Here is a 17464-nt window from a genome sequence, read left to right on the forward strand (position 1 = left end):
TCTTACATATTGGAATATGTACACTTCTCTGTGTAGTTTTGCTTTATGTCTTAATACGTATATGGTGTGAGGCAGAGTCATATTTCATTTGTAGTTCTTCCCACCTGCACAAACATTGTTTGCATAAATAGCAGCGTGCTACCTTATTGAGCTCTCGCTGCGTGGTTTGTTGGGTTTTTTGGGGGGGGGTTGTTTTGTTTTGTTTTAATTTTAAAAAAGGGAGTAGGAGAAGGGAGAGAGATTCAAATTTATAGCCATTTCAGAAACCTGTGCTGGTTTATATATAATACTGTGGGCTTAGTTCTGAGGGTTATGACAAATGCTGGAATACCTTCTGTGACAAGTTCACAGTTGGAACACACCTCCTCTCCTCCATGCCCATTCAAGTCAGAGTTCAAATAGTGAAAAAGAACAAAATGGTTTGCCTTTCCTTGTCTTTCCTTGCCTGGATGTATCTTTATCTGCTTCGCTGCTTATGAGCTGTAGCTGTCAATAAACCGAGGGTGGTTCAGGAAAAAGTCTGTTCTAAAACAAAAGTATTGTCCAGATGGATCCTTCAGAAGAGCTACTGTGCAAAAAAGATTCAGTGTTACTTACACCTGAGAGAATGAATTGGGCCTCCCTCTTAGTGTTTTAGACAATATTTTAATCCATCACATGGCTAATTTAACTATAGCAGCTTAAATAACCAGCTAATGCTGTGCTGTGGTAGGGCTGTCACAGTTCTATGCTGCTTCAGAGAATTTTTCTGCAAGTTACAAATTTTTCTGTAAATTAGGGTTTTGTACAGTCTGTAAATATGTGATTTCCCCTCTCACTGCTTTGTGTTTTCCACGTTTGTGGCTACTTAATGGAAAGATTTAATGGCAAATATCAGATATTTTCAGTTATAATAGTTAATTAAGGCTCTTGCACTTTTTCATTTACATCTTGGTCTCTGCAACCAGAGGCCAGTCCTAACCTCTAGTGGCTTATGGGAAAGACTGAGGCTGTGGAAACAGCTTTTATTTTCCTGTGGGTAGGTCTGTAAAATTCCATGTAAATGTTGTAACCTTACTGCCATCTTCTTTATTAGGATCAGCTGGAGTCTGTTTTAGAGGTTTTACACAGGCAGATGGAACAGTACAAAGACCAACCACAACACGCAGAAAAAATTTCTTACCAGCAGAGACTTTTGCAAGAGGATCTCATACATATTCGGGCTGAAATATCCAAAGTTTCAACGGTACGTGGTTTTGGTTGCTTCAAGAAAACCATAATTACAATATCAGTTAGAGTAAAACTGTATTGTTCATTGGATAGGGGAGTGAAGTCCTGTCCTGAACTGATTTTCTTAAGGTACAGGATACTAAACCAGAAGAAAAAAATTTAAACAATCTCTTCAGTTTTCCTTTTCAATGCCCCCTTCCCATCCTTTCTGTCGTCCCCCCCCAAGCTCAAAAAAACGTTTTTGATGCCTTTTCATGTGTGGGGCATAAATTGCAAATCTTTTAGCTAGTCCTTTGAAAATACCAATGTGATTCCATGGTATTTTTCCAGGGGAAGAGGAGTTGAGAAAGTTTGATACTTTGGTCAAAATTTACTGTTGATATTATGATTTAATGAAATTCAAATGCAATTTAGTGTTGCCTTTTTATTAATTAAAATATTTGTAAAAATTGACCATTAAGGAGACTATGTTAAACCTGGGTGTGGTGTACTCACTATGCTAATCCTGCCTCTTCGTGAATATGGGACCAGCTCTTCATAAGATTGTTTCTAGAATTGCATGAACATCTTGCCTATAGTGTGATCTGATCATTACAATGTCAGTATTATTTAAATGTATATATGCAGTGGTGTGCCTGTAGAAAATATATGACTTTTCACAGACAGCATTTAAAATTTAATCAGGTGTATAAATAGCGAGTAATTGTGAGAATGGCTGTACGAGTCCAGTCCAACGCTCCTTCTGGCCCATGGTTCTGGCTTCAGCAGTGGGCATCAGCAGATGCTTAGGGAAGAGTAAGGGTAGGAGATGTGGGTAGTATTTCCTGTTGTAACCAATCCAGCTTCTAACTATTTTCTGCTCAGAGATTCCTGAGGCTGGGGGTTTTTTTTTGTCTACTTAGTAATCCTCAGTAGGTCTAATTTCCAAGAACCTGTACAGTCACTTCTTAAATTCTGTGAACGCTTTGGCTCCAAAAACATCATTTGTCAAGTTATTGCACAGATCATTTCCCCACTGCGTGGATAGCCATTTTCTTTTATTTGTTTGGAGTCTGATGTGTACATGTCTGATGTGATAGACCCTTGTTCTTGTATGAGAAAGGATGGGGAACAGGCAGTCATTATCCGCTCTGTCCATGCTACTCATGGTTTCATAGACCTCCATGATTTCTTCCCCTCAGCTTCTAAGTGATCTCTTTTCTAGACTTCAGAGAAAAAGCCTACTTCACCATTCCATACATAAAAATGCTCTGGATACTTGGTTTTTCTCAGTTGTGGTTCCGGAGGCAGACTGTGGTGCCATAGATCCTGGAAATAATCTAAGTAACCTTAAGAGTGATTGGATAGCCTTTTTTTTCCAGGTCTCTGCTTGTTCATTCACTCCTAATGCCATTACAATGCGTCTTGTAGAACTTTTAAAGAATAACCTGCTTTGTGTTTCAAAACATGAGTTCTGGTTTAGGTCACTGTTTGGATTTTAACCGTAAACTTGTTTTACATAGAGGAGGAGTGAGGTAAAAGGAAATGGAACTGAAATAAACTTGATTCCTTCATAGCGTATTAGTCATAGTTCAGATTTTATTAAATGCCAGTTTTATGCTTAAGAAATGGTTTTGTGTGAGGAAGCTGGCCAGAATTTTTTAACTAGGGATTCTTGACTTGATCTTGCAAGCTATAAAGCGTTTTGAAGTTTATCATCAACTCTAGGCAAAAATGTAGACTACAAAATTGATTTTTTGCTTCTTTGTGTAATAGAACAACACCATCTTAAAACCCCTTTGGTGCTCAATTAGAGAATGGATAGAGCGATTTCGAAGTTTATCGTAACATTGTATTAGAGGTATTAGAGTGTTCCCTCTGTTAACAGGAAATGGAAAATGCCTGGAATGAATATCTGAAATTAGAAAAGGATGTGAGCCAGCTGAAAAAAGCCTTACAAGAACAGATGAATAGTTCATTGGTATCTCAGGTGAGTCCATTTCCAGACACTGGTTTACCTAGGAGATGATTTTGTCTGAACTTGAAAGCTATCATCTCATAAGAGAAATTCTCTGTAATATTTGCACTGTATTTGTTTGTCATGCAGCTTAGTTTGCAAAGTTCAGACGTTGTAACAGCATAGCTGTGCAGTAACTAACTATCTTGCAGCATGTGTAATAGATTCTCCTAAGTTGTCTATGCAAATTTGCCATTATTTTATTATGTTTTTATTACATGCTGACATCTTGACATTGATAACGTATTTAATTTATAAGACTAAGCAGGACTGCTTAGTCTTCCATTTATTTGATCTGACATTGTTGGCGTCTTTATCCATTTTTAAGAACATCAGTCACTATCTTATTGTCATTACTTGTTCTTTGTCATGTTCTTCTACTTATGGAAGATTTATCTCTGCAGATTGTTTTGTGAAGTGGAATAAGTGTTTAACAGCCATCGGTAATTGAAAGGCATCTCGGTTTAAAATCAATTATTCAGTTTTGCTTCTTACAAAGAAGCTTTGTTTGAAGCTGAGTTATTCTGTTTGCTGAACTGTATGTGACACACCACATTATTTCTACGTACCTGCTTATGACTGGTGATTTTATTCTTAGAGCAAGGAATACATCCAGATTATTTTTCCTGTGTTTAAGCAGAATAGTTTTATTTGAAAGACAAAACATGAGGAACAAAGCTAGTGTATACATTTTGCTCAAATCTTAGCCTACTTTTCCAAATACCCTGAACCAAAAGAGCTCACTAGTTAAATTTTTAAATTTATTTATTTGCAGCAAATATCTGATCAGATTTGAATTGAAGTATATTTATTTTCACTGTTAGTAGGTAAATGTTTTGTATCAAAGCAAGAGTTGTAGAACTTCTTAGATTGTGTCAATCTTCAAAGTCCATTTTCATTTACTTTTAATTTGGGGGAGTGGGGGATTGGTTCAGTATCTAGAGCCAGACTAGTACGTAATTGAGCTCAGCTGTAGAATACATTCCTCCAAAAAATCCCAGGGGTATTTTAGAATAAAATCGTCCCTGTATGACATTGTTTTCTTTAACAACAGGTAATGATAGCTTTAAACAAAATACACTTTGTTAAAGGACTTTAACAAAAAATTTCCTGTTGTGTATTAGAATGCTTAGAATACTGGAAATGTGGCATGTGATTTAGCAATACATGTAGCAGGGAATGCGGTCTGCACATAAAAAATGTTGACTTAGTTTTGTTATCGTCTCATATCACATACATGCATAATTATGAAAAAATACACATGCACACAAACATATGCACGTTATGTGTTTTGTGTGTATACTTACATGTATGTATGTATATGTATGCTTAGATACGTTTGTCTTTGGCTAAGATTTTAAAAAATGTTCATGAATGTGTATTTGGAGATACTAAGGGGGAGCTGATTTTTTCAGAAAGTGCTGAATGTTCTTAAAACTATATTCCTTCAAAGAAGTCTCACTTGAAGTACCCATAATAGTTAGAGATTTTTTGATCTCTGCCCAAGGGTATGTAGGCTGTTAATCTAGTATTTTCCAGTAGCACTAAATTGATATGCACTGTATTTAAAAAAATGTAGTCTTCATGGACTATTATTAAAAATTCAGTAAATTTGCAGGCTCAAGTTGCTGTAGGAAACAGCTGATGTTTTTTCTGTGTAGCGTTAATTAAGAGGTTAAAAACTAAATGTTTCAAGCAGCTTGGTCAGAGTAAATCTTGCTTTTAAGAGTATGGCTTCATTGTCTTTTGCTTAAGGGTTGGGGCATCTGGGCATGCTGAAATCAACTGAGATGTGCTGTTTTGTCAGTGATAACTTTGTAGTTGATAAGTGTTTCTCCTCTGGTTTTATAAATAATTCTAAATTATGTTTCTGCGTGAAGGCAGTTAGAAAAATTGATTTATCTCTCGAAGTTACCTTTTCATGTTTGCCCATAAAGTATATTTATACCCTTTCGTGAGCAGCAATCTTGGCTTCCATAATTTAAAAACAGTCATCTGTTTAGCTTTTAGATCTAGTCCGTTTTTGATATAAAATATTCTCTTCATATCAATATTTAAGTAATGGGAAGAAATAATATTAAAAGATCTTGTGGTTTTTGTACATTATCGATCGAACGTTTTCTGAGTGGTTTCAGAAGCAGGATTTTTTTTGTACGTGTGGGGTTTTTTAACCAGTTCGGAGGCTTGGTTATTGTAAATCCATCACTTGGTTCCTTGTAGTATGATTAATCTCAGAAAAATGTAATGAAATGTGCAAATTTGTAGTTTGTACACTGACAATCTTTCAAGGCATGTCCCATCTATCCAGTGAGTTTACTACAGGCAAATAACATTCTCCATCGTTTGAATGTTTGTGTTCTTGGCACCCTGTTTGCTGCTCTGTAACCTGGCTGAGCACATTTTCTGGGCTCAGACAGGAAGGGGAGAGCAGTTTCTATGCCTGCCTTAGCTCTGTGAGTGGTAAGAGCTTTTACTGAAATTTTTCTCTTTCGGGCTTATAGGATTAATTAGTGGTCATTTTGCAGCTCATGGCAAGTGATGAATTTGTAGAGTTCTTCAGCAGTTCATAAGCAATTCTTAACTAAAGTGTTTCACTACCTTCTGCTTTCTTTAATAGTATTGTTTTCCTCTTGGTTTTACTAAGTTTATTTGTAAGGCAAATTTTTGAAGGCAGAATTACCAGGCTTTAATTAAGTAGATGAGAGTAGCTATTTGTCATGATGACAGTGAACATCTGACTGAAGTGGTGGCTTCAGTAGCCAAGGCCTCTGGCTGCAAGATGCAATCAAAGACAGAGCCCAGACTGTAGACAAAGCTTCCCTTCCGTTCTTCGTGGAAAGACTCGGTAAAGCAAATAGGATGCAAGATAAGACCAGATCCTGGAACAACAGTAATGTATTGTTTCAACCTATACTACATCATATCCAGTAGGCCGAACAACCCAAATATAAGCAGAAATTAAATTTGCCAGCCCTTCTGAGTTAGTTTTGGTTTTATATTTCATCTACTAAAAGCCATTAGGAAGTTCATAGCAGTGTTCAGGAAGACCATACTAGTTTTTTGTGTTTTTTTTAAATATTGGACCTTTCCTCTAAATATATTAAAATGAGTTTTGTAAGGCTGTCTTAGCAGTCTTAAGGGTGTTAGTATAGGATTTAAGAACAAAGTTCAAATGAAAAGGTTCTGTAAGCTCATTTTATGTAGAACATTAAACTAGGTTTTTGTAGCCTGAATAATACTGTAGAGAAAAATGTAGATGTGTCTCTTTCCCCTGGTCTTCTATAGGAAGTCTTCCAAGACTCAGGAAATGCTCTAATAAATTTAGTGGGCAAGGTGTCTTGGTTTGTGTTGGTGGTTTTTTTTTTAAAAATTTAAAATAATTATTTAACTCACTTCTAGACTCCTAACATTTCATGTAAGTTCTGAAACATTAGTTTAGTTTGGATATCAAAAGAAGAATAAGCCTGTAATAAGTTACAAATTAGATGAAACTGATTTTTTTTTTTCTTTTACTACAAACATCAGGAGAAAACACAAATACAAAAAGACTTGTGGAGAATTGAAGATGTTACAGCTGGCTTGAGTGCAAATAAAACAAACTACAGAACCATAGTCGACTCTATCAAGAATCCAGGTAAGGAGAACATAATTAAAACATTAAAAAAATACAAAAATGCAGCTGAATCTTTGCATCTGTGCAAATAGTCTAGAAGTTTGTTCTACTGCAGAAAATGCAGTTAATCTGCTATTGGTTGCATCAGAGGTCTCTGTTGATTGAGCACATGAACTTGGTGTTTCTTTGGTTGAGATGGCAAAAAGGTTTTCTGTTGTTTGTCTTCACATACTGATGACACTAAAATGTAACAAGCCATTAACAAGGGAACAATAATAATAACAGGCTAAGTCCTGCAAGTTGCAGAAGGAGTTTCTGTCACATGCCAGGCTCCTACGACTATAGTTTCTATTCTGCATTCTGTGCAGGAACTCCTCTCTGTGGTGTTCTCTGCTTTTTTGTTTTTTTTTTTTTTTTTCCTCCTTCCCCTTTGGATGCTGCAGTTGCCTTCCCCTCCCTCTTCAGGCAGGTGTTTGTTGGGCAGAGCAACAACATCAGCTATGGAAAAGAGGAAGGGAAAGCGTGTGTGGTCTGCATTTCAATTGCTTTATTACATTTCAAAGAAAAGACCTAAGGCATTGGGATAGCAAGAGACTATTAATGCCTCCTGTAAATTCACTTTATATTTCAAATATCTTTGCTTACCTTTTACATACAGAGATAAAATAGTTCTGTGATGGAGGTATCTTTATTTAAAGTGTAGCTGTGAGTACTTAGCCCTGTCTGGATCTATAGGGATCTTGAGTCTGTTGCATGGGGCTAGATACAGCATATGAACTGATTTGGTATGACTCTCGGGCTTTTCCTTTCTTCCCTCCCACTGCCCTCTCCAAGGAATTTTACTGGATGATATTAAAGTGTGTGTTTTTATTTTTGGCCTGAAAGGCTTTCTTGATCCTCATCAAGAAAATGTTTTCCACCCCTGCTATAATGTAACAATCAAACGTTTTTACGTCCAAGAAACCACCCTGTTTGTGTTCAAAGCAATGTGCAGAGTATTAGGGCTCTTTTATGAAGTCTGAGCAGGTTAACTGCTATTCTTATGGACGTTATTGATAAGAAACAACACCTAACATGTTTGCATATTTCTCCCCTAGAGAGAAAAATAGTGCCTTCATTTTCTCAGTCTTTAGTGCCTTCCTTACCAGCTTCCCTCGCGGCTGCGGAGAGCAAACTTTCAGTCCCGCAAAGCCCTCCACCCAGTCCGGTTAAATCCTCTCTGGAGGTTAGGCTGTATCCACAGCCTTATTTCCAGGCCAAAACGCAGCACCAAGCACAGCAGCTGAAAAAAATGGAGCCGCCTCTTCAGTCACCAATTAAGCTAAAGCCAAAAGTTGTAAGTACTGCTCTTGGGAGATTCATTCACCAACGTTTCCATTTACTTCTGGCAGAAACAGTGGAAGTCTCATGGTTGCAGAGCGCACACAGTGTGAGGCGCACACAGTGTGAGGCACAACAGGGAGACGCTGAAGGTGTTTGTATTGAAACTGCACAATAGCACTTACAGGAGAATACCCGTGCACAACCTGGAACTTTAGGCACAGTAGCCATATACTGTTTTAGAGCATAATAATGCAGAGCCTTCCTTGGTAATGCTTTGTGGTCAATTAGTTGTTTGCTTGCTTGGGTCTCGTGTGGTTTTTAAAGCCTCAAGCTCCTGGTGTGGACAGAGGAGAGCATGCTAAAGAAGTCACAAATAACTCATATCATGTGATGAACTTTGAGTCAGTTTATGCCAGGCTGTTTGCAGACTGTTTGCCAAATACCTGTGCTTTCCTGTTACTAGGAAGACGAAGCACCGCCCAGACCTCCTCTCCCTCACTTGTACAGTCATGATGATCAGCCACCAGCTGTTCCACCTCTCCCGAGAGAAGCCACTGTCATCAGACACACATCAGTGCGTGGCCTGAAACGTCAGTCAGATGAAAGAAAGAGGGACAGAGAACTCGGACAGTATGTGAATGGAGATTATAGGGTGAGCACTCATACACGTATGCACCTTTGCTTTAAAAACATGTGAATCTATAACAGAAGATACTGCCTGTAAAATATATGAACCTCTAGATCTTGTAATGAGGAGAAAGAGCTAATGTCAGGGACAGATCTATGCCATATAATAATGGCAGAGAGAGATTTAGTAATGCAGAAGCAAAGCTTTAGGATTTGTTTACGGTCATTAAGACTTGCTGTCTGTGACTTCATTTGAGCTGATGAATATTTTTCCATATAGGTGGAACTGCGTTCGTATATGAGTGAACCAGAACTAGCAACAATAGGTGGTGACCTCAGCCAACCTCCCAGTGGTTTAATAAGCTGTGACAGTGGATACCAGACATTACCTACCCGTGGTAAGCCAGGAATTTATGTAGTTTAATTTTAACATTACTATCTGTATAGGAGCTTTTCTCTCATAAGATTTTCTGGAGATGGTCGTTATCATCAGATCATTATTTTTAGATTAACTGTACAATGTTGTGGAATTCTAGAGATTCTGTGCATTTTAATGGGACTTTTACAGGCAACCAGCCTTTTGCAAAGCAGCTTAATATATAGTGCTTAAACAAAGCGTAGCAAAACGTGAAATTAGCTGCTAGAATGTCTCCTCTATTCAGAGTTATTTTTCCTCATATTTTCTGTGTGATCTTTTACAAACTCAAGTATTTTTTTTAAACACTTACATTGCCATTGAAATGAAAGCGATAAAGAGTAAGAATATAATGCCTCCAGACACTATATGTGACTTGACACTCCATCCCCACTGTGCTGCAGTCCTGTAACTGTTTCACAAGTGAAGATAAAGAAGATATTTGGGGAGGAGCAATTCATTTCTTAGCCAGTGTCTTCTTATTTCTTTCATTTTCTGCCTGTGAATGTTAAGGTTTGATATTTCTTCATAGGTGTGATTATTTGTACAGCTTATCTACTGTTGTACAGCTGAGTTCACCCCATACCTCATTTAACAGAAGCTTCTAAATTATCGTAGATCTTTCTGGATTTTCAATCAGTAGTGACCTGAAACACATTACTTTTGGCTGAAATGAATTTTCGTGCCTCTCATGGTCTTCTGAACTGCAAAATGTGAAATGTGAGCTAACATAAGTAGCCAGAATATCACAGAAAAAGCATGAAATTTAAAAATTACCTGATACTTGTCTTAATTTTGTCTGTCATTTGGTTTTAAAGCATTCTCTTTTCCTTATAAAGGTTTATCTGGATCAACTTCCAGATTGCACCAATCATCTACCATTTCATCATATGCAACACTTCGAAGGGATAGGTCCAAGGTAAGTTTTACAGGAATATCTAAAGGCAAATGTCTGAACTGTTCAAAAGGGTTCAGCCCAGAATATATTTTGCATAGCAGGAAGTGGGATTCTGCTGGCATAGGAGAGGACCTAACACCTGTGAGCTAAAATATCTCCAATTCTTCACTTTCTTAAATGAATCAGGAAGCACATGGACAGCTTACTGCATTTGAAATAGATTTATAAAACAAGGTTTAGAACCCAAAATCAGCAGTACTAAAGGAAAATGTAGAGTTGAAATACGCAAGGTAATGCAAACATAATAGAACAAAGTCATGAATTTAGTGATGAGATAGGAGAAGGAGTTAATATTTTGTATACTGCTTATAAAGTATTAATTACAACATGTGTTTGGTGTGCCTTGTGACTTCTACAGGAGAGACCAAAGAGTGCCTTGGAACGCTTATACTCTGGAGACCACCAAAGAGGCAAGATGAGTGCAGAGGAACAACTAGAAAGAATGAAGCGACATCAGAAGGCATTAGTTCGTGAACGCAAGAGAACTCTTAGCCAAGGAGAAAGGCAGTCTGTTTCATCTCGGTCTTCCATCAGGCCCATTTCTGCAGACATAGGCTCAGTATGTTAGATATGCCTTAAAAGGACTAAACTAAAAGTATCTTTGGATTTTTTTTTTTTTTCCTAGCAAGCACTTTCACTTGAGTGTGTGTGATGCTTCTAGTCTAATTAAATTAGTGTTATACAGTATAAAGTGAGTTCAGAGAGTATGAGTAACAGGTGATCTTTTTTTATTAGTAGTTACAGTATATGTAGCAGGTTCAGCAGGTAAGTTGGTCAGAGGTTAGTGTGTGGAGTGGAGGTGTGAGTATATTGGAGCGATTACAGAGACGTGATTGTTTTTTATTGGAATCGTATTTAGAAAGTGTAAGAAGCTTGTATAGTTTTGAAACTGCTTCATAATGGAATGGGCCTTTTAGAATGTTCTTATTCACCATGGGTATTTTTATTTTTAATTCATAAATTGGGCTGCAAGATAGTCATGGTAGTATCAGACCGAGGTGGTGGGTGTTTGTTTTTCTTACGAGGTGATAAATGGATAATCAGTTTTAAAATCCAATCATGTGGATTAGGAATTTATGTAAGAGCTAATGTGTTTTAATTGGTACAAATTATTCTTTAAAGCTCAAAATGTAGAATATTCTAATAAGGCTCAAATTTAAGCTGCTGAAGATAAGGATTTTTGTTGCATTCTGAGATTAAATACTGTACAGACAATAAGTTTGTAACGATACATTTTGGATACTAACCAAAGCAGTTCTAATTGCTGAAGTTACCCAGTTGCTCACTTGGTGCTAAACCAAGGTTGTCCTGTAATTGCACTTACGCTGTGGTCTTTTAATTTATTTTTTATTTGGTCCACTAGAGCTTTAGAATGATCACCTTGTTTTACCTAATTCATTGCACAAGATCTCTTGCTTTTAGATTCGTCACTCATCATACCTAATGCCTCTTTTTTTGTTTTGCTTGGTTTTAATTTGCAGAATTTTGTCGTTATTTTAAAACTTCTAACTGAACTACTCAATTTTTACCAGGCTTAATTGCATTTAGTACATGTGTGTCAATTGCTAGCATTAAAAAAACCCTATAATATGCAGCCTTTCATTCACACTGTTAAGTAGCACTAATTTACAGCCAGTTTTTGTATTTACTTTCCCAGTGAATACTAGTGCACTACTTGGAGACATTCATCTATTTTGTCTTCTGTTTTGTAATCACGAATTTATTAAAGATAGTGCATAATATTTGGAAACTGTAGAACTATAGTATCACTGGTATTTTCATATTTTAATTAGAAGAGCTAAATCTGAGCTTCTTATGTTTCCTCGCTCGCATAACATACACAAGTCAAATTTAAACATTTTTGTAACACACTCTGTTAACATTTGTGGCGAACACTTTATCTATAAATTTGGGTGCCGTCTTGGTCTTTATCTTGCTGTAAAGAATGAAAATAGCATCTTTCAGCCCTAGCAGTGTTTTGTAGAGGTCATCTCTTGTACCTATAGGGCTTGGATACGCAAAAAACATGTTTGATAGCACAATTACAGCATTACAATTATTTAGCAGCCAAAATGGCAAACAGTTAAATGTATAATTGAAGTGCTGCTCAGTATGTAACATTTGCTTTAAACATACATTGTATGTGTAACTAATTTTTAATCGGTCAGCTCTCAAGTGTAGTATGACATTTTAAGTATTGATCACAGTACATGAATTCATTTGTTATATACGATGCCTTTTTAATGTAAAAGTCGCAACATCAAAGCCAATAAAAATACTGCTTCGTAATAATGGTTTGATGTTTTTATTACCTATATATAAAGAACTTGAAAACGATACTGTGTATTTAAAATATACTATCTCAATCAGGCCTGGTTTGAATATGAGTAGAAGAATGAGTTTGGAGTACTCATATGAGAAAATGTTTTTTTCTCTTTTGGATTCTGTAAAGAAATATCTTAATTTGTGAGATATAAATAACTTTTAGCTATTTAACTTTTTTAATATACATGGAAAATATGTATCTTCTGAGTGAATACTGAGAGCTTGTGCATGAATAGGTTTCAGTTAGATTTATTAATGTAAGTAGCATGATGAAGTCTAAGAACTTCCTATGAAATTCAGACTTCAACCAAAACAAGCCAAAGACTTGTAATAGAAATACTAGAGATGCTTTTAAGGAACATATAATGGCACAGTCTTCTATTGATACCCTCATATGCTTGAGGAGATATTTTTGTTGTTGTTGTTGTTTTTGTCCCTTCTCTTTCCCCTTTTTTAAAACCGTGCTTCAGTTCTATATGGCAAAGTTGCTGAGATCTGCTGGACGGAATGATGCTGCAACTGAACTCAATTTTTTGAACAAAAAAGTGTTGGTACTGTTCCGAAGCGTGAGTTTATGTGCAGCTGTGTTGTGTGTAGCTGTGAAAGAGCTACTATGCAATGATTTGGGAAGTCTAAAATTCTGCTGCCTAAATGAAATACTTTCTGAATTTATTATTGCTAAATATTTACCTTGCAAAGACAGAATGTGAAAGATTTTTTTATCTTTGCAGGTAGCTATGTACTTTAGTAAAGCCATAAGAGCTTAGAAGTTACTAAATTATTACTTTTGAATTCAAGACGAGCTAATGCTAGTATGTAAAATCTTATCAGTGTAATCACTAGGTACCATTCTAGAAAGATACATAGAATTTTCAAGTTGCAGTTCTTAACCTGCACTATAAATGCCCTTTCTGTGTAGTGATTCAAAAGCCCATGGCAGTGCCTGGTTAGAATGCCTAGGACTAGTCTGTCAGTCTGTAGACTCACTTGTGTCAACATCTGTGCTTCCAAAGATGTTTGTGTGTAGCTAGTTCTATGTTAATCAGCATATGTGAAACTGTAATTAATCCATTTGTTAGAATTTAATACTGCTGAACATTGCCTGTAAAATTAAACCATACTTCAAAGTCCGTGCAGTACAGCTAGAGATCAGATCTCCCTGTCATATGTTCCAAGAAATACAGTTGCATTTTCTTTCTCCTGTCAGTTAAGGGGTGTGCTCTGTGGATTCTTTCAGCAATATAGCATTTGCAGCAGTAGGAACGTACATTGCTAAATGATGAATTGGTCAGTATGGTTGAATGCTGTTAATTGTTTTGTATCTATTACCAGTGGAAACGAGAACAAGAATTTGATTTGCAGTTACTTGAGAGAGCAATTCATGGAGGAGACAAGGATGAAAATGAATGGCTGAAAGTTCAGCCAGTAGCAGTGACAGAGGCAGACCTGGAGCCTCAAGACTATGATTTAGATATCAGCAGAGAGGTAACACTCATAATTTTTTGCCTTCTGTTCTTTCCCCCAAAATACTAACCTTTTCAAGTTTTAGGCAGTGAATTCTCATCTTCTCTTTCAAACGTTAGCTGGAAGTTTGAACTAAAAGGAGTCTTTTGGGTATTGAAAATTTATGAACTGGCACTTAGTATCTCTGGAAGGTTTGTGCTCATGTTATGTTTTAGTTGAGAGAAGAAATTGAAAGGTTGGCTCTACTGTTTGAAATAGACATCTCAGGCTTTACAGAGGAAAAAGTTCTTAAGCTAGGAAACGTTATATAAGACAACGTCAAGAGTATTTGAAAATAAGAAACAGCAATAGTTCCCCAGAGCTACCTTATTCTTCATTTTGACTGGAAGAACATGGTAGAGAAGAGGGAGCACTGCTTTATCCTGGTCAGAAAAGAAAACATCTTTCTGTCGGCTTTTCAACTAACTTGGTTGGTGTTCTGGGCCCTAGATCTTTGTTCAGCTCTAGTAAGTGACTAAAGGATTTGTTTGAAATCCGACTGAGCCATCTGGTGGAAAAGAAAGAGTACAGCAAGTGGGAAGATTTCAGGAGTCCTACGCATTGTGTAAAATGCCACTGTAGATGGAAAATCAGTAAAATTATGAATGATAATTAGACTAGTAAGCACCTCTACTCTTCAAGAAAGCTGTTGGCACGGCGTCTTTTTATATAGAGAGATATTTGTAAGAGGTTGAATCTGTGAGCCGTTACCTGTTGATCTCTATGAATGAATGTGTCTTTCAATTGATCTGTCTATATGTGTTCTACAGAAAATGCAGTGCTCTTGTAAACTTCAGAAATAGAAAAAAAATACTTTCATTGTATTGCCTTTCCTTGTTACGCTCTGCTATGAAAATCTTTTCCAGAATGTCTCCAGGGCTATGTGAATCACTTCAGATATCCAAATTAGGACCTTCAGCTTAGGATAGGAAATATTTTTGCTTACAGGCATTTCTGTCCTACTTCAGAGTAGCTGAAGCAGGTCTGAAGCTCTGAATGTGAAGCTTCTTTCTCAGGTTACCCAGGTTGTCCTTTTCCATTTCATGCACCTGTCCTCTTCACCTGACAGACACTCTGTACCTGAGGTACTTCTGTGCCTCATAAGGAAATGTACTCAGTTGTGTCTTCAAGGCCAATAAATCAGCTGTTCACGCGATAACTGAGTTGTTGTTCTGGAAGTAGCAGGGTGAGCTGGTCTAGGTTAGTTATAGTATGGAGATAGATATATACATTAAAAAAAAAAAGTAGAGTATGAATATATGTATATATAGCTGCAGAGCTCCAGAGAGGAGTTGGATTTGAAGGTAAGCAGGTGTGGTGGAAAACTAGGATTTTTCAGGAAGCATTGGCCTTGGGTTTACTGAGAAGGAAGTATAAATATTTGAGGTTGTGATTTTAATGTGTTTATGAGTGCCCGTGACTGTATTGTATGCTTTGGGCCTATGATTGCCTGCGAATTACTGAGCCTGATCACTGGGGATTAGGTCAGGCCACTTTACATATGCCATTGAATTAGTGTGGATGAAGTTCAGTGGTGAAAAGTTTTAAGATGATTTTTATTTAAAACTTTGAATTTTGAAAACACAGGAGTATTTTAACAAAAATCCAGAGAGGAGGAGAAAAAATAGTTCCCTTTACTTATTTTTATTTATTCACACATCCTCTACTTGGGCTTTTCAAAAGCACTCTGTTCTGTATAAGAAGCATTGGTTTTCAAAGTCCATTTGTAAACTAAATTTTCATTGGGTGATTTAGATCTCTTATGTGGAGCAAAAATTTCCCACAAAGAAACTGATCCTAACAGAAACTTGTTGCAAGCTTTTGTGCAATTGTATTAAAATTTTCAGTCCACAGAATTATGTGTATGCAACATGTTGTTACAATTTCACAATGTTAGTGTATTTCTGAGTCAGTTCCCTACACAACTTTTGAACACCTAGGATTTCAGATTTTATAGTCCAAGAATTTCCTAAGATTATTACAAACTGTTGGTGGGGTTTTTTTGTTCTTGTTTTTTTTCTCCGCTACTCACAGAAGATTGTTATGCGATCTTAAAAGAATGGTAGAGAATCACAGTATCATTTAGATTGGAACAGACTTTTAAGTTCATCGAATCCAAGTGTAAACCTAACACTGCCAAGTCTACCACTAAACTATGTCCCTAACTGCCACCCTAGATTAGAACCTTGTATTTCCTTTCGGTTATAGGAACTCCTCACTGGCATGACATAAATATCACGACATTAAAATCCCAGGTTGTCCAGTCAACCTTGTAGTGGTTGCTTTTTTCTACTGTAACAGCTGTAGGCAGTGTCGTGCTTTGGGGCTCTAAGCCTGAGCTGAAGAAAGGTTCCTTGTTGATTCTGATTTCTTTTGTAATCCCCTTTAATATTTGTTTGATCTATCTTCTGAAGTAGAATGAATCGGAGGGAAAAGACACTGTTAAAAGGGCATCGGCTTATATCCAGAGGGAGTGTTTAACATCAGATACATGTATTGACAGTGAAAACCCATGCTTAATTCTTTTCATTGTGTTCTCCCATTGAGGAGAATTTGTCTCAATTTTTTTTTTAAGTCTTTGTTATTAAAAACTTGATGCTTGCTTTCTTTCCACAGTTATCAAAACCTGAGAAAGTTGCAATTCCAGAACGCTATGTTGAACTGGAGCCAGAAGAGCCTCTTTCTACAGAAGAACTGGCAGCAAGGCAGCGTAAAGCAGAAAAGATAAAGAATATTCTTACTAAATCAAGGTCAGGTTTTTTTCAGATCTTGTAGAAGGGTTGGTATTAAACATTGGGAACTAACTTCATACAACAGTCTAATTCCTATTGAATTATCTAAGGGTGACCTGTGGCTTTTAGAAAATGCACACAGCATTTATGTAGTGTACTTAAAGCTCCTTTTTAAATGGAGTAGGAGAGATAATGACACATTTTCTGTATGTCTATTTTCGTGTTCAGAGCATCCTAAAATATTAGCAGGTCCTTACCAAGAAACTTGCAGATGAGAGTGAGGAGGAAGGAAAGGCACAGAACTGGCCAAAAGTAGAAGAAAAGTCTGTGTGAGAGCAAGTTTATGTTGTCTCCAAAGAGCTGGAGTTCTGAAAGAACGCTTTTGGCTCCTTACAGCTAATGTAGAGTCAGCTGAAACATTCCGTTTCAGGATTTTGATTACCTCAAGTATCTGCTGTCTCTTTGGAAGACAATTAAAGAGGCTGTGCCTGCGGACAGCCAGATTATACCTTTTCCTCCACACACTAACAAGAAATTTTATTAATAACTTCAAATAAATAACATTTTTTGGTAGTGCTTACATGTAAACAGCGTGTTTACCACAAAGGACTTTCAGATGTACTTCAGGCTGTGCAGGAATTGTGACTGAATATGTAAAGGCTGCATCGTTTGTCTTTGTGTGCTATAGTCGTTTATGTACAATATCTAACACTACTTTGAAGAACTTCAGTAAAATAGATGAGATCTGAAACCTGCTGTACGA

At 36.8% G+C, this 17464-nt stretch overlaps 1 protein-coding gene across 13 annotated transcripts in view; it reads left to right on the forward strand.

The window, feature by feature from the left end:
- The window catches only part of PLEKHA7 (pleckstrin homology domain containing A7), a 187896-nt gene that overhangs the window by 163695 nt on the left and 6737 nt on the right, over positions 1–17464 (forward strand). For all 13 annotated transcript variants that reach the window (XM_075425434.1, XM_075425435.1, XM_075425437.1 and 10 more), the window contains 10 exons: positions 1076–1225; positions 3077–3178; positions 6731–6839; positions 7916–8154; positions 8605–8793; positions 9049–9166; positions 10023–10102; positions 10500–10700; positions 13799–13951; positions 16586–16719. In XM_075425434.1, the coding sequence (XP_075281549.1) occupies positions 1076–1225; positions 3077–3178; positions 6731–6839; positions 7916–8154; positions 8605–8793; positions 9049–9166; positions 10023–10102; positions 10500–10700; positions 13799–13951; positions 16586–16719 (1475 nt within the window). The remainder of the gene's footprint in view (positions 1–1075; positions 1226–3076; positions 3179–6730; positions 6840–7915; positions 8155–8604; positions 8794–9048; positions 9167–10022; positions 10103–10499; positions 10701–13798; positions 13952–16585; positions 16720–17464) is intronic.

The sequence above is a fragment of the Opisthocomus hoazin genome, chromosome 7, assembly GCF_030867145.1.
Source record: "Opisthocomus hoazin isolate bOpiHoa1 chromosome 7, bOpiHoa1.hap1, whole genome shotgun sequence".
Lineage (NCBI taxonomy): Eukaryota > Metazoa > Chordata > Aves > Opisthocomiformes > Opisthocomidae > Opisthocomus > Opisthocomus hoazin.